Genomic DNA, 21,596 nt, shown 5'->3' with positions numbered 1-21,596 from the left:
TGACGAGATTTATTCCGTTAAATAAATACCGACACAAAATTCGATAATAAATCACTTAACATTTTTTTTATAATGACGACCATTACATCTACTAAAAGAAAGATGGTAAAGTATTTAAATATAAATTAAATTAAGTTTTGTTAATACCATAATTGTAGTTATACTTATCTATCTTTGTGGTTGACTATGTGCAGTCCAAAGAGATGGAGACTGACGCGAGGTCTTCAGGAAGTAGAACAAGATTTTGTGGGTGGATAAGTAGTCCAAGCGTTAATATGCAAGTATTAATTTTTTTAATAGTTATTCCAAATAACATTAATTTCAAATTTCAATTGTTGTAACTAAATCTCTTTTTAATGCATAGGGCAAGCATACACAAATCTTGAAGACTCGGTCCCAAAAATCCTAACAAAGTGTAAAGGAAGGCAACAGATCAAACAGTGCTATTAGTTTGCATCAAATTGTGGTATGGCAAGAAATGATTGGAAAGCATACAAGAATTGCATTTATGAAAAAGGATCCTTTTTGTCAACACACTTCGATTTGGTCCTCTAGCAACATCCTTCCATGGCTTCGGGAGCACTTCTGGATTCTCAGGAGACCGGCACAGAGTTGCGTGAGCGAAGCCACAACCTCACAAAGTTTGGATGATCAAGGTCGGCAATTCCAAGAGGTTGAGAATCACATATGTGACTTGCTAGCTTGCTTCGATCTGCATGACTCAATGGTACCACTAGACCTAGTTCCGTAAGTGGGAGTTTGTCATCAACACTGTTACCACCAATGTTGTAGGAGGATCACAATCAGCACAAGGATGATGCTGACAATTATGAGTGTTGAGATTAAGGATGATTAATTATGATAATTAGAGAAGTAATCCTGATCTTAAGAGTGCTATATAAGTAGAGATAGGGAACTCTATTGGAGATATGACTCATTTTTGTTTTACTGTAAACAAAATTCAATATTTCTACTGCTGCAAAATTTCTTCTGTCGCAACTAATGACTATCCAAACCATTAATTAGAGGATGTTTTTTATCCTAGCCACAATCCTATTCCAACACAACCACAAGGCCCAATACAACCTAGTACCCACTTCTGGCATAGACATTGTTCTTCCACATATAGGATCCTCTAATACTCAACCCTCTACAACATCACACCATTCACAACCAATTACTCCTCACAATACTCATGCTATGATGACAAGGTCTAAAATAGGTTCATCTAAACTAAAAGTGTTTTTTTTTTCTATTCGGTCCAAAACTAATGATGAACAACCTCCTAAAATAGCTCATGTTGCTCTCAGTATTCCTTGTTGGAAAGAGGCAATAGTAGAGGAGTTTCAAGCTCTACAAAGAACCAATACTTGGTCTTTAGTGCCTAAGCTAGAAAATGCAAAAATTATAGGTTGCAAATGGCTTTTTACCATTAAAAGACACCCTAATGGATCCATTCACAAGTATAAAACTAGGTTAGTGGCTCAAGACTTTCACTACGAAGAAGGTTTTGATTTTGAACAAGTTTTCAGTCCGGTAATTAGACCTACAACAATTAGACTGATTTTAAGCTTAGCTCTTTTTCGAAATTGGGTGATAAGGCAATTTGATTTCAACAATACCTTTTTGAATGGGGATTTACATCAAATAATCTACATGTCGCAGCCGATTGGCTTTGAAGAAAAGTCTGACACACATGTTTGTAGGTTGAATAAATCTCTCTACAGCTTGAAACAAGCTCCTAGAGAGTGGTTCATTAAGTTAAGCACCACTTTGCACTCTTTTGGTTTCAATAATGCCAAGTCTGATAATTCTTTGTTTATCAAGAAACATACCAATTCAATTATTTATATTCTTTGCTATGTGGATGACATTATAATTACTGGCAATAATTCACATTGTGTGGCTGACATGATTAAGAAGTTGGACATTGTTTTCTCATTAAAAGATTTAGGTGACTTAAGCTATTTTTTGGAGATTGAGATTCACAAAACTTAAAATGGAACTTTGCATCTCTCACAAACAAAATATATTACAGATTTATTGTCAAAATTAGGGATGGTGCAAGCTACCTCTATGCCAACCCCTATGGTTTCTTCTTACAATTGTTGTCGGCAGGTTCAGAGAGTTTTGAATATCCAAAGCTTTATCGAACTGTTGTAGGATCTCTACAATATTTATGCATCACAAGACTAGATATCTCTTTTGCTGTGGCAAAAATTAGTCAATTTATGCATTCTCTCCTCTTGGCTCATTGGAAGGCAGCAAAGTGGGTGTTAAGATATTTGAGAGGCACACAACATCATGGTTTAATTAGTCCTGCACCGAAGCAATGATATGAGATTATATGGATTTGCAGACTCAATTGGGCTGCAGATCTAGAAGATAGAAAGTCGGTGTCAGGGTATTGTGTGTATTTTAGGGGTAACTTAATTTCTTGGATGTGCAGGAAACAACCAACTATAAGTCGTTCCTCTGCAAAAACAGAATTTAGGAGTGTAGCAGCTTGTGAAGCTGAGGTACAATGGCTCAAGCATTTGTTAGAAGAACTGGATGTCAAACTTCAAACTACTCTAACAATATATTGTGACAACTTAAGCACTGTTTTGTTAATGGCAAATCCTGTGTTACATGACAAGACTAAACATTTCCAGCTTGAAGTACAATTAATCAGGGGCAAGATAAATCAAAAATAATTACATGTTATGCATATTCCAGGGACAGACCAGGTTGCTGATCTTCTTACAAAACCCTTGACAGCCTCTACATTTGAAAGACTGAAGTTCAAACTGCGAGTTGTCCCAAAGCCAAACTCGAGTTTGAGGGAGGTATTGAGATTAAAGATGATTAATTATAATAATTAGAGAACTAATCCTGATTTTAAGAGTGCTATATAAGTAGAGAAAGAAAACTCTATTGGAAATATGACTCATTTTTGTTCTACTGTAAACAAAATTCAATATTTCTATTCTTTAGCTTTTTGATTTCCCTTTCTCTCTTTCTATTCTTCTGCAATAGAATTACTGCGCAAAATTCCTTTCAATGAGGAGCTGTAGGACTTTGTTGTTTAATTGTTTAGTGCATCTTTTGTTTTAGTTAACTCTTTTTTTCATTCAAGTACACTTTATTTTGAATTATTGATATTTTTATATTATTGATATTTTAATTTATTGCTTTAATAAAAAGTATTATTGATTTTCAAATTTATTTAATCATGATTTAGAAATAAATTTTGATCACAAGATTATGAATATATAATATATTTAAAAACTTTAATTTTTTAAAAAAATAAAAATCTGATGGTAATAATAACTTAAATTTGTCAAAAGGCCAACGATTTTTTGTCGAGAATAAAAAATCTGATGATAATATATTTCTATTAAGGATTTCATTGATAGATAAAATCCGACAGTAATATTATTTTACGTCAAATGAATATGTAAAATTCAACTAAAATTCGATGATGGTAGACAATTTTTTTGTAATGTAAGCATGTTATATGTTATATATGTATATTTTGAAGAGAACAAAAATTGTAGGACTTTCCTGCGAACGTAATTATGATATTTACAAGACCAAAGAAGTATAGAACTAAGTTGTGCCACAAAGTTCATTTGGGCAAGGAAATCTTGAATAGGCTAATCCGGCCTACACATGAACCTTCATTGAAGCAATTTGTTCTCAAAGTGGCTGAAATGAAATAGATTTATGAATACCCATATAAAGAGGCCTATGAATACCCATGTAGTTTTTTCTAGCTTTCTCCCTCTTCAATTTTATTCTTTTCCTTTTCTTTCCATCTCTCATTTCTCACAGCAAAGAACCATATCTCTAAATCAATCTCGCACATATTTTGGTTGTTTTTCTCAATTTCTTAGTGTTCATTCTTTGTATCTAGTTTTGATTGGAATTTTAAATTTAGGTCTAATTATGTATAAATTACTATAATTTTAGTAAATGTTCAACAAATCATTAGAATTTAAGAGTTTATAACAACTTTTATATAGACAAAAAATTTCAATAAATTCCTCCCTAAATGTTTTTGCTAAAAAGTACTAAATACTATTAGAATACTATTTGTATTCAATGTAAAATTAATTATGGTATATACTAGAAGTCTAGAAGTGAATATTCTGTGAGTATTGTACTTTTTTAAAGCATAACTATTAATAGAAGTCTAATTAATTTTTTTAAATTTAGCATAAAAATTTGATTATAAATTTTAAATTATATAAAAAACTTAATAACAAAATTAATAAAATTATAAAGACCAATAAACTAATTAAATCTTAATTTTATGAAGCATTTGTAACTCGATAAACTTGGAATTTTTTATTTTAATAAATAAAATAAATGTAATAATTATCAAAATAAATAATTTAAAAATTATTTACCGATTTAAATTCCTCTCTCTTATCTCGTTTATACTATAAATGAAATGACTTTTTACGTATCTCGTTTACAGTGTAAACGAGATAAGGCACGTTAGGCTGCCACGTGTATATCTCGTTTACACTATAAATGAGATAAGGTCTGTCGATGTCTATAAGTATAAGTTATTCATTTTGGGCCCCAGTTGGACCTTGTCAACTGTAAGAACCGCAACTAATCAACCGGTTAATTAAGTGATTATATTGCCCAAATTAGATCCCGAAAAGTTAGAGTGAGAATTTGAGGATTTAAATGTGATTTTTGGACTCAGAGGGTCTTTCTGAGTCAGAAAATGTGTTTTGTGCGAAAAATCGTGAAAAATCGTGAACCGGCAGTTGAACCGATTTAAGTCTGCCCGGTACCGCAGGAGAAAAAGTGAAAACAGTCAAAAACCTTAGAAAAATATTAGAAATGGAAACCATGCATTAATTTTAAAGTCGAGTTGGGCCAAACGGGCTAAAACGGCTAACGGGTTGAACCGGGCCCAAATTAGGCCTAAGCCCAACATATAAAAGGTTCATTAATGAATCCATTTCCAGCACACACACACATAAACACAACACACCCATGCTAAAATAGAAAGGGGAGAAGAGGAAGAAGAAAATACTATTCACCCATCTCTTCTCTTCGTGATATCTCGAGCTACGGTGCTTTGATTTGCGTGCCGTCAGCGGCTACGCATTCCTTGTGAAGAGCTCTACAAAATCCATATAAGAAACTGGTAAGAAAATCTCGAATCCCTCTCAGTTTTTCTCTTCAATATTTCGGGTTTATTAGGACTTTTGGTTAAATGAGTTTTTGTGATTTTGGATGTTTAGGTTTGCTCTAATCCTTGCTTAGCATTAGATTTTTGCTATCAAATCTGTTGGAAAAGGTAAGAGCCACTAAACCCTTGTGATTTTATATTTAAATGGAATCCTAGGTTGATTTGTGATGGTTTATGCATATATAGTTTGATTATTGTGAGTTTGGAGTTTGTTGGTGCTTGTTGGAGTTACATTGGTGGCTTACTTGTGGTGGAAAACTCAACTTGTGCTATTTTGAAGTTTTGGTGCATATAGAAAATCGGTCAATGTATGGTTTTATTTTTCTCTATGTAGTATATAATATTCATGGACACTTAGGCTAGTGACACATAGGATAGGTTTGCAATAAAATGATTGTTCGTGTGTTGAATGTTGATGAATGAGGGTTTATGATGAGTTGATGAATGTTCGGTGCAATTATGATGGTTTATAATGATATGATGATGTTGAATGATTGTATGAATTAGAAAGATGGTTTATTATGATAGATGTGATGTTGAGGTTGATGAAATGGTAACTTTGAATGTGGGTTGATGATAAGTGTTATATAATTGATGTTGAGGTTGAGAATAGTGAAATGTGAAGAAAAATGGGGTAATATTGGTGTATTATGACCCAAAAAGGTTAATTTTGATGAAAAATGGAGTTTTGAATGGTTTGGTATGGTGTGGAATGTGTATGGTAAGAAATTATGGAATTTGGTAAAAGTAGGTTTTTGGTAAATTTTGTATGATCATAACTTTTACCTCGGTTTTCAAAATTGGTTGAAATTTATTTAGAATTAAAGTTTATTGAAAACTCTTTTAATCGATATAAAGTTTGTGAGCTTTGGAATTTTGTAGAGAAAGTTATGATCATTCAAAGTTGCTGTTGAAAATCTGAAATTTTGCTAAGTTGCAGAATTTTATGATTTCTGATATGTGCGCACGCACAGCCTTGTGCGCACATAAAACCCTGCAAAAATCTTATTCTGTGCTGACGCACAGACCTGTACGTACGCACAGGCAGGGAAGTGCTCATTGGTTGCGGCACTAGCACAGCTGTTGCGCGCACACATCAATGAAGAATTACAACCTGTGCGTACGCACAGACCTGTGCGCACGCACACGTTGGGGAAGCCAGTCTGTTGGGAGAGCTAGCACAGGTTGTGCGGGTGAACAGGCATTGTAAATTTTGGCATCTGTGCATATGCCCCCTCCTATGCGTACGCACACGTTTTAAAACTCTCCAAGACGTGCGCACGCACACCCCCATGCGGACGCACACGCCCTATTCGTCAAATTTTTCTTTATTTTAAACTATTCTACCTTCCCAACAAGGTTGTAAGCTTCTCTAACACCATTTTAGGACTCTTGGGCTTAGTTTTGGATATTTAAAACATGGGAAAGAATCTAAGGGTTTTAAATGATATTATTTGGAAAAATTAGAAAACAGAGGATTAGGTTTCGGATGTACTGAGGATGGTTTGACGTTATATGAAGGATGATTGATATATGAGATGAGGAATGATGAACTGTTGATGTTGGGAAACTGAAATATGAATTGACAGTGGTTGAGATGAGTCGAGGACTCTGAATGAGATGATGGATCCATGTAAACTGAAAATATTTTCTGAAAACCACTGAAGTACTGATTTGTACTAAGATTATGAGATGCTATGCGCTCGGCAGGTACGGGGGTTAATCCCGCCTGTCGAGGTAGCAGCGGCGGCGTAAGGACAGTGGTTAATCCTACTTACGTTGAGATGTGTGGTCTGAGGCAAGAGTATCCCACTCACATCCCTTCGAATCAATAGAGGGTGCAGGTGCAAAATCCTGGACAATGATCCAAGCACTATATCTCGGGAGTTCCCATATGATGATTCCGTAGGGCGACATCTCCATGGAGATTTGTCGGGTTGGCAGTTGAACCGACAATGTGATATCACAGCCGATAGGGTAGGCATTCATCATGTGCATTTTCTATTTGCTTGCTGAAATTGCTTGCCTATTTGTATAACATGTCTAAGTGCTATTTGAATTAATTGCCTATTATGCTCCTACTTGTGTTTTACTTGCATTGTATATAATTGTATTTTCTACTGGGATTGAGGAGGTTCGGAAGGCGGTGGCGATGAGATCGCATGGAGGATAGGTTGGTGAAGGCTGTGGGACAGCAGTGTTGGTTAGAATAGAAATCCCCTAAGATATAGTACCCTGTTTAGTTATGTTAAGGTTTTATATAATTATGCTTATTTGTTTTAGAATGCTTTAAGTTTGAATCTTGTGACGGATATGGAGTCTAGGATCGCCTTTGGCGTCCCGGGGTCTTATATCCTACATCACTGGGCACTGTTACCATACTTAAAACCTCTGATTCTCATACCATATTTCTGTTGTTGTTTTCAGATGCAGGTCGCAACCAACCACGGTGAGTTATTTTATTGGTGACAGGAGCGGAGGATCCGGATACCTTTTGGAGTCTTTTTTATTTGTTATGTGGAGGTCTCTCACTCTTGTATTTTGGTTTTACCTAGAGCCTTGTATTTGAGAGAACAAAATTGTATAAGCTGTTTTTACTGTCTGGTTCTTTTTGGTCTGTATATGACTAGCCGGCTTAAACTCCGCAAGCCGTGGCTAGACTCTCATGATATTATACTATTATATTTTGATATATTTGTATCTAATTCTTGTACTTTAAGTAGTAGCTTCGTTAGTACGTTTTACGCTTTGTAAATCCTGTTTTTGAGTTATAGCCTTCATCGGACTTTTAGATTATATAAATTCTTTCTATATATTATATGTATGAGCTTAGAACTGTCGTAACCTTTGATTAACCTTTGCTTTACGACGCGAGGTAAAGCTTAGGCTAATTAGGGTGTTACATCAACCACTTTCTCCTCTCTATTATCCATTTCTCACCCTATTTTCGGCTGACATTGAGATGGCGCGCCAGGCGGGGAATGACGGAGACATCAACAGACTGAACGAGACGTCGCATTACGCCGGGGCGGCCAACTTTGAGGTTAGTTTTATTCTGTTTGTTTAATCTAAGTATGTGGCCACGGTTAGGGTAGTTCCGAAGAACCAGAACGTAGTTGGCAGGTTTAGTAGTAGGTCTCTAGGAGGAATTTAGAACTGTATTTTCTTGTGCAAGGTTGTTACGACATAATTTTAGTTTGGAACTCTGTTTTTCTTGTGCTAAGTTGTTAGTATTTATAACGTTCTAGTTAGGATTTGTTAGTATGCACTATGTAATTTAGAAATATCTGTAAGTTAAAAACATAGAAATATGTTCTTAAGTAGAAGTAGATGTAAGTAACAAAGAAATATTTATTTTACTTTAATGTTTTGTATATCATGTTAAATTGTTCTAATTGCAAAACTAAAAAGAAATTGTAAGAAATAAATAAACCAAAAATTTAAGATTATTTCTTTATAAGGATGAATTTTTTTATATTTTTCAGAGGCCTTGCCTTCTACTACCCCGACAAGTGAGCCATATCCTTCCTCCACCCGACGCCATCGTCCCGTATCTAGCTGAGGCTGGATTTGGCGACACGGTGCACCTCAAGAATTTTACTTTTGACAATTCCATGATTTCGGCACTCGTGGAGCGATGACGTCCAGAGACGCACACGTTTCATCTCCCATGGGGTGAAGTCACTATCACCCTGCCAGACGTGGTGTACTATCTAGGCCTACGTTCACACGGGAACCCCGTTGGGGGTGCTTCCGTGACTTCGGTAGGTGGTACCACACTGAGACGTGGGCGTTGGTGACACCACTTATACCTAGCCTTGCTTGGATTGTAAGCAGCATTTATGAGGTATCTCTTTTCCTCGTCTAACTTGAACCGAGTCATGAAACTCGCAGCCATGTGTCTGATACAGTAAGCATGGAATGCTCTTGGGGGATTCCAACCACTATCATCGGAGCTTAGTGCAGCCTTGATGACCTGAGATCTGTCGGAGATAACCAGCAGGCCGTCTTGTGGGGTGACGTGGCGTCTCAGATTAGTAAGGAAGAACGACCATGACTCAGTGCTCTCGAACTCGACAATGACAAAAGCAATAGGCAAGATGTTGCTGTTGTCGTCTTGCGCCACCGCAATAAGCAACACTCCACCATATCTACCATACAGATGTGTGCCATCGACGGATACAAACAAATTTCAATGCTTGAATGCCTCATTACATGAGGGGAAAGTCCAAAATACTTAGTCGAACATACTACAGTCGCGTACCAGGAGGTGCCCATCATAGAACGGTTTGACACGTAGGTCACAAATGGTTCCAGAAAAATAGCTCTGCAGTGCCTGAAGCAGCTTCGACACCTTGTTATACGATTCTTTCCAATCCCCGTAGATCTCTGTAATTGCCATCTGCTTTGCCATACACACATTTCTGTAGGAGGGTTTCAAGTGATAGCTCGCCTGGATCGCACCTTGCAACATTGGAATACTCACAAAGGGGTTGGACTGTATCAACGGCAATATGACCCTGCAGATGAGACTACTGTCTAACTGACGATGGTCTTGAGACATGGTGGGTGCTAGACAACTGTGCGCTTCACCAACCCTCCGAACCTTCCTAAACACAGCAAAACAGTATTGCTTCAGCCATATCTCAAACCTCCTTAATATATTGCACAGAAGTACTCAAAAGCACAATTAAAGTTGAACTTACCAGTATCCGAGGATCTATCGAAGGGCCACACGGAGGCTCCATAGACACCCATTGTTAGCTTGACGGTACTGCACATGGTACTTTAACCGGTCTGATTCGATCACCCGGTACTCAGCACTCCTGCAAATACTGTAGTTCTTCACACCCTGCAGCACTGCCTCTCGGCATTTGAACATGTGGCCGACCCGAAACTCTACCCCATCGTCTAAGTTGTAATCTTCTTCACCCGTGTCAGAAAATGGAGTCCTCTCATGCATGGCGTCTAGATCCAGACTGTGATAGTGACTTGGCACCGTGTGTAGCGTCGGAATTGGGTGAGGTGGAGGCAGGACATGGCGCGCCACAGTCTGGGCAAGCATCTCTAGCACAAACTCATCTTCATCGCCACCTTCGGAAGAATCACTGTTCGCACTATCTGTCATGTAATCTTCGTCCGACTCCTCCTAGCCCTTCTCTGCCTCATCCAATGGAATGGCGACATGAATGGGCGGTGGTGCGAGAGGTCGGTCGTCCTGTACATAAGTTGAGTGTACAAAACCACCACGACCACTATTTTCCACCTCGGCGGAAAGCTCCATTACATGTTCCGCCATGATCCTCCCATGGATGTCGAACATCAGTTACACATGCTCGTCCCCCTTGAAGTTGGAATAGTCGAAACCGGAAAACTCTGTTACCCATGGGTGCCAACAACCTATATTCCACCCTTCCAATCTCCCTCACTTCTGTACCACCGAGCTTGTTCAATATCAAACTTTTCAACTCTGACAACGTATTTATACGCTAAGTGCACAACAATATCGGATTCTCACACTTAAATGTCACCCGTTGTCGCCATTTCTCATACGACAATTGGGATAAACACACACAACTATATATACACTGTTATTGGCCATTGCTGCCTTGTTTTCGTGAGAAAAAATAAGACAGAAAAAGGATATAAAATGTGTGTGGAGAATACCAAGAATTATACATCCTGTTATAGCAGCTGCAAATTTGTCTTTCTTTATCTCGTTTATATTGTAAACGAAATATATTATCTTATTTACAGTGTAAACAAGATATACACATAGCAACCTGACGTGTTTTATCTCGTTTACACTATACACAAAATACGTGAAAAGTCATCTTGTTTACAATGTAAACGAGATAAGAGAGGAGAATTTAAATCTATAAATAATTTTTAAATTATTTATTTTAGTAATTATTATATTTATTTTGATAATATATACTATAAGTGAATATTCTATGAGTATTGTACCTTTTTTAAAGGATAACTATTAATAGAAGTCTAATTAATTTTTTTTAAATTTAGCATAAAAATTTGATTATAAATTTTAAATTATATAAAAAACTTAATAAAAAATTAATAAAATTATAAAGACTAATAAACTAATTAAATCTTAATTTTATGAAGCATTTCTAACTTGATAAACTTGGGAGCTAAATATCATATATGGTTACTCTCTCAATTTATTTTTATTTATATATTTATGTTTAGAAATGAGATTCTTAATATATGAATAGAGAAAACGTACATAAAGTATTTTTTTGCCAAATAAATGTGAGAATTATGAGAAAAAAATGGAAATATAATAATGTTACAATGGAACTATCATCAGACAAATCAAAATATATATATCTAATTAAAAGATTTCAGAAATACCTGATTATAGAAGAAACAAGAAGACTAGCACTTCAAATGGAGTGAATACTTTTGCTGCAAATTGATGATGACCACAAAATATGAAACTAGATCTTTTCTTTTCTCTTTTTTTTTTTTTGGGTGTGTGTGAAGTATTGAAGTTAAAATAGTTAGGGTTAATTAATATTAATATGCACACAAGAATATGAAAGCAAAGAAGACTCGAAGATGATTCGAAGTTTCAAGCCCAAAGGAAAAGAACGCTGAAATTCTCTGTCCGATCCAAAAGATAATAAGAAAAATCTGCAAGATATTTTTTTCTTTTCTTTTTTTTTTTTCGGATTTGAGCTTGTTCAAGATGAAAAATCAAGAAAAAACTGATGATAAACAATAATAAGTGAAGCAGAAACAAGTAATTTTTTTTTTTTTGAGATTTGAGCTTGTTGAAGATGAAAAAGAGATTGTCAAGAAAAAGACTATGATAAACAGTAATAATTAAAGAAGTGGAGCAGAAACAATTAACTTTTCTCCCGGAAACAAGTAAATTAGGGGAAATGTATACAGACTGGAGTTTAAAATCGAAAGAACAAAAATCAGCAGCAAATATTTTTTTTTCTTTTTTCTTTTTTTTTTTTTGTTTTGGTTACAGAACACAAAAAACAGAAAATAGATTTTAGTCTAAATAAAAACAAGATTTTCTGTTTTTTTTTTTTTTCCGGATGTATAAACTGAAAAATGACACACTGAATTTGCAAGACAAATTTTACGGAAAACAAATAATAAGTGAACAGAATTACATAAACAAGGAACTTAGAAGGAACTAGAGACTGACAAGAAAAACAATAAGCGAAACAGTTTTTCTTTTGGATTCAACTTTTAAAGATGCAGATGAGAGTGGGTTTCAGGAATTTTTTTTGCAAGAAATTGGAGGGTGCATAAATCATAAATGTTCATCACATGGCGAAGGAAACCTGTTTTAATAGTCTGGATTAAATGATTGATAACTAAGATTCGAATAAATAATTAACGTGAAGTTTAGTTAATCCTTTATCCTTTACTCTTATTTACTTTATTCCTTTTTTCTTTAATCCTTTTTCCTTTACTATTATTTCCTTCAATCGCACTTCAACAGCTGCACCTGCATCTATAGATTTAACAACGATGAAAATATATTCCAGCCACGTCATCTCAGTCTGAATTTCTTATGAAGTAGTAACGGACATTTTAGCCTTAGATGTTTAAGATTTGTTTCATTATTATTTCGACAAGAGATTGAGAAATTGAAACTGGAACTTAATCATGTGCGCAATAGTTGGCGAGCACTAACAGTAAGAGCATATGAACATGAGTAACAGTAATAAAAAATGTTATTTTTTTTTTGTGACTAATAAAAAATGTTTAATGTACACTAAAAATTAACCACCAAATTAACTATTAATATAAAATATATATTAAAAATAAATTAAACTATCCATATATTTATCCATTAATATACCTTGGTCGATGATTTTTTAGTGTGCATATAGTATTTAAAAAAATATATATTTGTCATACACAATGAGAGTACCGATTAATTCTTCATAAAGCCAAACTCAAGAATCACAATACTATTACCAAAGCTATACAATACAATAGATGAAACAATCCAGAGTTTATGAGAAGCAAAAGAAATGAAAAGCAACTATAATGTGTACCTTGTCACATTATTTCTCCCTTCCTCTCTTTGCATCATTTTCCTTCTACCATTTTGTTTTATTATTCACAAAACCGATTAATGTTCTAATAATCATACATATATGTTAACAAACATATTAGACTACCAAAAAGAAATTAAAAAAAAAAAAAAACTCCATGTGACGATTCCAAATGAGTGAAAACACTTCAACAATTGAAGCCGTGGCAAACAGAAAGAACAATTATGAGAATCAAGGCAATTATGATGGCAAGAACTATTAGTTTTATCTTCATGTTCTGATACCACATCTTTCTCCTCAACTGGGTTCCCTGCTGCCTGAAATCTTGTGCCTGAAAAGCCATTACCAATTACAGCCGTTACACCAAAAATAAGCTTGTGCAAGGCACTATTCGAATCCCGATTTAATGACAATGGAGATTGGATGTTGTGAAGAAAGAAATCGCTACTAACCATAAACACTGTTATCTTAGCTGTATTACTCAAACACTTGAACTTGGTTGTATCAAGAATTGAATTAAAGGTTCAATTTGGCCTCCAAATTGAGTACTTAATTTTAGTCCTTGAAAACTTCAAATTAGTTATTTAATCCTTTAAGTTACATTCTCTGTATCATCATTTTAGTACCATGTAACTCAATCATTAGTCAACCATCATCATTCTAATAATGTATCATGTTAATCAACAAGTCAACATCAACATCCACCACATGGTGTTGACTCAGATGCCACATGCCATGCCATGCAATCATCAATCAAGATCACCTGGCATACTAACATAGTGACATGTCTCTTGATGTAACACGACTCAATACAAATGACAATTGCCTAAAAACTGACCGATCAAGAGCTAAATTAATTAAATGACCAATGGAGTGTAACTTAAATTTAAAGACTAAATAGTTAATTTTAAAATTTTAGTGACTAAATTGAATTACACTTACAATTTCAGATTTCAGACTACTACTGTGGTTTGACATAAATCAACATGAATTTGAAAATTCCATATTATGATCAACAACAAGCTACTTGATTTAATGGAAATAATAAAGCATCTAACCTGATAGTGAAGGTTCTCCGTTTTATCCACCAAAACTTCAATCTTCTCTCCTCGATCAAGAACCTGCATACAGCACACACAAAAATAATTAGCAAGCAGAATTGAAGTAACCTTGCAAAGAAAGACCGGGGAAAACTAAAGGCAGCATTTGGTTTGCATTTTTGTTTTCTATTTTCTTTTCAGTATTCTGTTTTTAGGATTTTGTGAAGGAAAAAGAGAAAGCAGAAGGCGAAAACAGAAAACATGATTTTATCGTTTTTACTGTTTTTTCTTTTTTCTTCATAAAATCCTAAAAACAGAAAACACTGAGAATGAAAACAAAATAAAAACACAAACCAAATGCATCTTATGATGTTAGAAAGAAAATTTTGGTGATAATTCCTACACACATTTGTCACATTTCTTGACATTTAAAAAATAAGAAGAAACAAGAAGTTTAGATGTTAAAATGAAAATAAAGGAGATATTCCCTACATTCTACCCATAACAAAGACCATTCTATGGAAAATATAGTAACTCACAATTTGTCACAAAACTTCCAACAATCAATTCCTTAACCAAAAAATCATTATCTGGTATAATTTTATTCAGAGTTAAAGCCCAAATTGGTCCTCCAAAGTGTTTTGAGGACATCATTAATAAAATTATGATATCGATTGGTACTCAAAAGAGGTGTTAGGACATTAATTTAATGAGATCAATCTAGTTCTAGAGGGATTAAAACCCTTTTGAAATTAGTCCAAACTTTGACAACTTTTTCGACTAACTTGACGCAAATTTTAATCTTTGAAGAATTTGATATATATAACGAATCTTTTGATGACCAACTTAATGTGAGGACCAAATTTTTGTCTTACAAGTTACAACTCTTTCATGACATTACTTGTAAATTGATAACCGAAGTACCGAACACTTCAAAGGACTGCAACATGATGCAACATTTTCCAGAAATATAAAGTGTTGTACCTTCTCAATGTTTTCCATCATAATTCCTTTTACTTCAGAAACCTGATCTTTCACTTTTGCAAGTTTGCTAACCTCTTCTGGATGCTCCACACAGTACTGCATATGCTCCTTCAGCTTTGAGCTGAAGCATATACAAAACAGAAACTTCATATTAGTGAAATTCACAGTAGAGAGGAAAATTTATTTATATAGAAGATTAGATTAAACAAAAAGTACCCAAATTCTCTGTTAAGACTTTTAGCAGCTGCTGTCGCAGCTTTTCCTCCACCGAATCTTTTAGTAAAATCCTCCTTGATGCGTTCAAGAAAGGCCATTGGAATCTGTCTACCAACAGATTCCACTGCCACTACACAGTAAGCTACAGAAACAGATCATGTTGGTCAAATTATGGAACAATTTCACCAAAACAACATGCATGAATTGATATAGAAAAATGGGGTAAATGTCAGAGCTGGGGCACAAGAAGCAATTTCAGCAAGTAAGGATCATTGCACAATATCTTTGTAAAGACTCAAGATTTCATTTGCTATATATATCAGGACCATACTTCTTAATAGGTCATAAGAATATGATGAGAACATGCCATTCAATGAAATAAGTTGCTATAAAATAGGCAAGTTTATTATGAAACATCCCACATACAATTTTATAAACCATGAATGAAACTAAACAAATAATTTGAGGGGTAAGCAATAACATTTCTGCCTAAAATTCCTGCAAATTGATAAAATGAAATAAGTGGTCTTCACAATTGGATGGTTTTTCTTCAGGGCCCAAAATCAGAGTGCTTGATGGCCCAAAAAGGGACAGTTTCCTCATACTTAGCTAATTAAGATGCTTACTCCCACAAAAAGAGAAGAATGATCATGGAACTGCTACATGCAATGCTATACGCATATTTTATTCTTATTAAAATACTACCACATTCATAAAATGGTTTTTCCCATTTTGTCTTCTAAAAATTATGTGACCTATTAATAAGTATAACAATACCAGCTTCCCTGTTACATTAAAAAAACTTTCAAAATGTCTTAATTAGAGTAAGCAGAAGTAAAACTCAGCCTCTAGCCGTCTACCCATAGTTATCAATAGAATAAACGCAAAAGTAGACTATAAACTTCCCCACATATTGAAGCAGCTCACAGAAGACACCACATCTAGTTCACCATAAATGCCACAGAACGATTAATACTTGAAAATGATCATCCAAATAGACCATCTTGAATCGGCCCATAATTAAGACAAGAAATCACAATCCCTATGTTATTCCCATGATGACATCACTAAAGGGTATCGATATCAAACTAAACCTTATCCTGTTATATATCAATAATACAAGGTTTTTTTTTTATTTTGTGCACGCTGGCGAACAACTACCTAGTTCCGGTGTAAACAGATCATCTTCATTGTTGACCAATGACTTTAAAGTCTAATCTTAATAAGGCATTATGTACAGTAGCATCAAAAGCTCTGTCCAATGAATTTCTTTTATATGCAAAAAGATTTCATAGACAAGGAGGTTTTTCAAAACCAAGTTCATTCTTTGTCACTAGTTTCGGACCCTATTAATGAAATTAATCCAACTTAAGTCTTGAACGCAAGACCAGAAAGGATATGAGTTTGACTACGACTCAATCAACTCAGTATTAGTTTTCATCACAAAATTAGATACATGATCATACAATTTTTTAATAAATAAAACATAAAGAAAACAATTTTCTAAGATCAAGTTCAACTTCAACTTTAAATCCATAGAAAAAAAAACTCAACAACCCAAAAGTAAACCCGGTTCCGCCTCCAAGGGTCAAAGCTTCATCCTTTCACGGTTTAAATTCCGAACCGAAAAACAGATTCATCAAAACAAAACTAATAAATAAAATTTAAAAAAAAAAACTCATTTGCACAAAATCGGAAAAGCAAAAAAGGCAGTTATGAAAAAGGAGGAGGATTAAGGAGGAGGCGGCGGTTACTGAATCCGTTATCGACGAGGTAGTTGAAGGTGTGGCCATCACAGTTATAAGTGAACTTGTTGTTCGAGGCAGGGAGCTTCTGAAGGCACTGGAAGGCTATGGTGGTAAAGTTGCCGCTGAAGTCGGTGTGCTCCGCCAGGATCACCGTCCCACGCGCCACGAAGCTGTAGATCAACGATTGCTGCCCCATCCTCTCTCACGCAAACACTCTCTGCAACAACAACAAAGTGAAAGGAACGAGAATGGAAAGGGCTGTGACTTGTCTTTTGTTGTTAGAGAGAGAAAACAAATTGAAGAGAAGGGGATTTTGGATTTTGAATGGGAAAGGTTTTTGTTTTGAAGTTGTTGGGAAGAGAGAGAGAGAGAGAGAGAGAGAGAAAGTGAATTTGTCAACTTTGGAGGGCTTAAATGGAAACTGAGATAGGTATTGGTGGAGAAGGACTAGACAGCGTCAAGGGCTTTCAGGGGAAAATGTGGAAAAACTATTACCAAGGTCTTTTATTCTAGAAGCAACTCCAGCAATACCATTTCATTTCTGAATACTGAATACCGTGTTGAATTTTTTTATTTCCTAAAAAATTAATTTAATTTGTATGTCTCATTCACCTGAAAGAAATTTCGAAATTTTCACATTTTAATTAAAAAAATAATCAGGTGATGAAACTATGAAATGACCATATTATTACTTTTTAGTTTTTATATTAATTATCTAATATTATAATTGGTATTTAAGCGAATGCTAGACACCAAAAAAAAACATTGAATGCATTTTTTTAAATTAGATATAGATTAAATATATTTTTTTTAATTTATCAATGCTATTAAACTTATATTAATTATGAATGAAATATATCCCTCCCTTCCAAAAATAAACTTATTATTAATAGAATTTTCGGATCAAACTTTTTTAAACTGAAAGAACTAATAAAATAATAAAATGCATATGATATAAGTTATAAATTTAATGGCCAATTCTACGGTGTTTATGAGTTGGTGCCTAAATTTTGTCTAACTTACCTTTTATAGTAAGTTTTGATTTTTTTAAAAATTATTTATTGTTATATCTTTTAAATTAAATATTATTTTTTAACTTTTTTTAGTAAATAGACACCACTTTTTAAGCACCATAGCATTCACCAAATTTAATATGGGAAATACTAGGGCGACAATAACTTTGTTGAACAATATGAACAATTACCAATCAAATAAAAACACACTAGACGTGTCGATCCCTCATAACTCCGTTTTCCCTCCAAAATGAACTTTTCTATTCTCTATTCTAAATTATTTTATAAAAAATATATTTATTATAATTATGTTATAATTAATATTTAATAAATAATATATAATTATACTAATTTAGAAATATATCTTCATTATAATTGTATCAAATCAAAGTTTAATGCATTATTAAAAAATTATCTTAATAATAGGTAATTTACATATTTATTTTTGTTTTACTAAAGTTTATATATAGTGTTTTTCTGTGGTACATGAATCTAAATTTGAGAGTCAATTCATAATTTTATATTTAGTGTTTTTTTTACTACTTCATAGAATAAGAATGTATTCTTCGTTTTTTATTGAAGTTGATCCTTTTAAGGTACAATTTATAATTTTTTATAATATTTTTCATATAATCATCCTATTATATTATTCTTTTAACAATTTATTAATTGTTGTTACTCTAAGTTAGTTGTCTTTATTATAATTAAGAAATTGTCTTTATTATAATTATATCAAAACAATACGATATGATATGATATAATAATAATATGCTAATGGCATGAGTTATTCTAATCATAATAAAAAAATTTTCAATGCACGAATTATTCAGTTATTCTGTATTTATAAGTCTTTTTAATAATAATATAATAATAATAATCTACTTAATCTATTAAAATTAAATTTTTTTTAACTAATAAAAATGAGGTATTATTTTTTGTTGAGTTTTTTTTTTTCTTCAAAATAAAAATATTATTCTTTAATATAAATAATATATTAAAGAATTAAAGGCATCAAGGTTCTGCTTAAAGTTCTCAGGTTGTGGGTAACAACATCAACCAAATTTCATGTATCATCTTTTCAGAGGTTGCTAAATGCTAATACAAAGTTCCATATCCGATATATGCGCACAATTTGGTTTCTCTGCTATAGTACTATCTCCTGCAAGTTGTCAAACTAAAAAGCAAGGTTGCGAAAATCGAATCGGTCATCGAACTGATCAAGTGACTGGTTCAATTGTTCAATAGTTTAATCGGAGTCAAACCGCAATTGAACCGTTTTAATTCAATATATATTAAAATTATTAAAATTTAATATACATATAGATATTATAAAAACTAAAGCAGTAACTAGGTATTATTATTTGTACATTTCAGTGTAAAAGAGTCATACATATCATAATTAAATCAATTTTCTATTGTATTTTCAAATTCTCTTTCAATCTATGACTTCTTGGCTCTTGCACAACAACAAACTGGTGTTGGTGCTGCATAATTCTCCTATTTAAGTTCATCATCTGAGAGCAATTCCTTTACCTCTAACGACATTCTTGGCAACAACATACACTTGCTTTTGGAGGCTAGAACCAAGTAGATCAAATTCAATAATCATAAAAAGAATTCAGAATAACAAACTAACATAAAAATTCAAATCATTGGCAATAAAAAATTCAGAATCATAAAAAATTTTATCAAAGACTTCTAATCAAGTATTCAACAATAAAAAGTCAGCATTTAAAAACAGAAAACTCAACCTCCAAAGTCAAAAAATCCCAAAACAGAAAAACTAAAAGAATCCATACTCAGTATCAAAGTAAATTCAGAATCACATCACCAACAACCCCCAACTCAGAAAACACAATTGACAAAATTAACAACCACCGTTAAAATCAACCATCAAACCCAACTCAGAATGACAGCAATCCAGAATTCAGACCAATATATCAATTCATAACTCATACAATTCATATGGCATCCAACATAATTAAATTCAGCAATTCATCTAGTTAATTGAAAAAATAAAAAAATTGAACCTACATCAACAGAGCAACATACATCAAATTTATGATTAATCATATAATAAACAAAATTAAAAAAATTAAAAAACAGAACAAGAGAGCAAAAAGTGAGAGGGACGAGGATTGAAGAACTCACGGCGGCGACGGCGAAGATGTTGAGGAACGACGAGGATTGAAGAACTCACGGCGACGGTGAAGAGTCCAACGCGGCACGGGTACATTCGCACTTCGCAGAGCGTGGTGCCCGACACACAAAGAGAGAGAGAGGTGGCTCGAAGACAAAGGCATTTTGATGACGAGAAAGAGGCGGCCGACGACGGCGAGCACAGAGGTGGGCTTCACGACGAGCACAGAGACAGTGAGGAGAAGAGTGACGGCGGCTGAGACTGAGAGTGACAGAGACACCGAAACAGTGAGAAGAAGCCATGCACATCAACCTCAGACACAGCTCCACTGCCTCCTTCCTCCGCCGCTTCCGAGGGCTCCGCTCATTCTTCCGCTCCTCTCCAAAGCTGCCACCTTTGAAATTAGGGATTTTGGCAGTGAGAGTGAGACTCAGAGTGAGCGAGAAGGGAGAGGGGCAATTGGGGGGTCTTCTCGCGTTTTGTTTTTCTTTTAAATTCAAAACGGCACCGTGTTGACGTGAATGAGAGAACCAGACTTTCAAAAAACCGACCGATTCATCCGATTCACCAATTAACCACCGATTTGACCAATTTTTCACCGATTTTTTACAGATTAGTTTTTGACATTAACCGAACCGGCCAACTGACCGATTTCTGATTAATTTAATCGAACCGGCCGGTCCGGTCCGATTTTTAGAACACTACTAAAAAGACTGTTATAATAGGTCAATATTCTAAGAATAACCCTCCTACTCTTTTAAGTGTGAGAATCCTTCATCATATTAGACGGAAAAAAATTGATTTTGGTTCTTATTGTATTTTGCTGTCTAAAGTTATATTCAAAATTTCTTTGATCAGTGGCAACTTCTGTCCTCACAGAACAAAAATACCAATACAACCACTAGGCTGTTATGATTCTAGTTAATTTATATGCAAATTATAATATATATAAATATTTTTTTATTAAATAATTTACTTTTATTTAATTTATTTTAATTTTAGTTATAAGCTCACTCATTCTTAAATTAATTATATTTTTATTTAACAGTAATTATAAACTCACTTATTATTTTCTTCTCATAATTATATAATATCTATTAATATTATTTTTCAATAAATAATAGATAATAGATATAAACTAATTAATAATTTATATTTTTTAAATTTTTAGCTATTTTTTATTTATATAGGATCGGGTTAAACGGTTCAACCA

General features: G+C 33.8%; 2 protein-coding genes and 1 long non-coding RNA gene across 3 annotated transcripts; all 3 read right to left on the bottom strand.

Annotated features, from left to right (window-relative positions):
* Nucleotides 1–8,906: 8,906 nt before the first annotated feature.
* On the bottom strand, nucleotides 8,907–10,325 carry LOC107474820 (uncharacterized). Its single transcript, XM_016094457.1, has 3 exons — nucleotides 9,952–10,325; nucleotides 9,484–9,852; nucleotides 8,907–9,348 (listed from the first exon to the last, which is right to left on the bottom strand). Exons 1-3 carry the CDS (start codon nucleotides 10,323–10,325, stop codon nucleotides 8,907–8,909), a joined length of 1,185 nt encoding a protein of 394 aa, XP_015949943.1.
* A 2,797-nt stretch (nucleotides 10,326–13,122) lies between these two features.
* LOC107474807 (vesicle-associated membrane protein 722) lies at nucleotides 13,123–17,664 on the bottom strand. The gene is made up of 5 exons (XM_016094444.3): nucleotides 17,237–17,664; nucleotides 15,483–15,624; nucleotides 15,267–15,387; nucleotides 14,301–14,363; nucleotides 13,123–13,573 (listed from the first exon to the last, which is right to left on the bottom strand). The coding sequence occupies exons 1-5, from the start codon at nucleotides 17,424–17,426 to the stop codon at nucleotides 13,430–13,432; spliced, it is 660 nt and encodes a 219-aa protein (XP_015949930.1). The 5' UTR covers nucleotides 17,427–17,664; the 3' UTR covers nucleotides 13,123–13,429.
* Nucleotides 17,665–19,567: 1,903 nt separating this feature from the next.
* LOC110277866 (uncharacterized) lies at nucleotides 19,568–20,858 on the bottom strand. Its single transcript, XR_002370793.2, has 2 exons — nucleotides 20,395–20,858; nucleotides 19,568–19,820 (listed from the first exon to the last, which is right to left on the bottom strand). It is a non-coding gene; the product is annotated as an uncharacterized LOC110277866 (long non-coding RNA).
* Between the last annotated feature and the right edge of the window lie 738 nt (nucleotides 20,859–21,596).

The sequence above is a fragment of the Arachis duranensis genome, chromosome 2 (assembly GCF_000817695.3).
Source record: "Arachis duranensis cultivar V14167 chromosome 2, aradu.V14167.gnm2.J7QH, whole genome shotgun sequence".
NCBI lineage: Eukaryota > Viridiplantae > Streptophyta > Magnoliopsida > Fabales > Fabaceae > Arachis > Arachis duranensis.
The sequence above is the reverse complement of the archived record's forward strand: the minus strand, read 5'-3'. Positions and strand labels throughout refer to the sequence as shown.

What these genes read in the sequence shown, in the direction of transcription:
- LOC107474807 (XM_016094444.3), bottom strand. Translation starts at nt 17,426, where the DNA reads ATGGGGCAGCAATCGTTGATCTACAGCTTCGTGGCGCGTGGGACGGTG. An exon ending in CCTCGTCGATAACGGATTCA is followed by an intron (nt 15,625 to 17,236) that starts GTAACCGCCGCC and finishes CTGTTTCTGTAG; the next exon opens with CTTACTGTGTAGTGGCAGTG. An exon ending in TGATGGAAAACATTGAGAAG is followed by an intron (nt 14,364 to 15,266) that starts GTACAACACTTT and finishes TGCTGTATGCAG; the next exon opens with GTTCTTGATCGAGGAGAGAA.
- LOC107474820 (XM_016094457.1), bottom strand. Translation starts at nt 10,325, where the DNA reads ATGACAGATAGTGCGAACAGTGATTCTTCCGAAGGTGGCGATGAAGAT. An exon ending in TACCGTCAAGCTAACAATGG is followed by an intron (nt 9,853 to 9,951) that starts GTGTCTATGGAG and finishes CAATATATTAAG; the next exon opens with GAGGTTTGAGATATGGCTGA. An exon ending in TGTGACCTACGTGTCAAACC is followed by an intron (nt 9,349 to 9,483) that starts GTTCTATGATGG and finishes TCTGTATGGTAG; the next exon opens with ATATGGTGGAGTGTTGCTTA.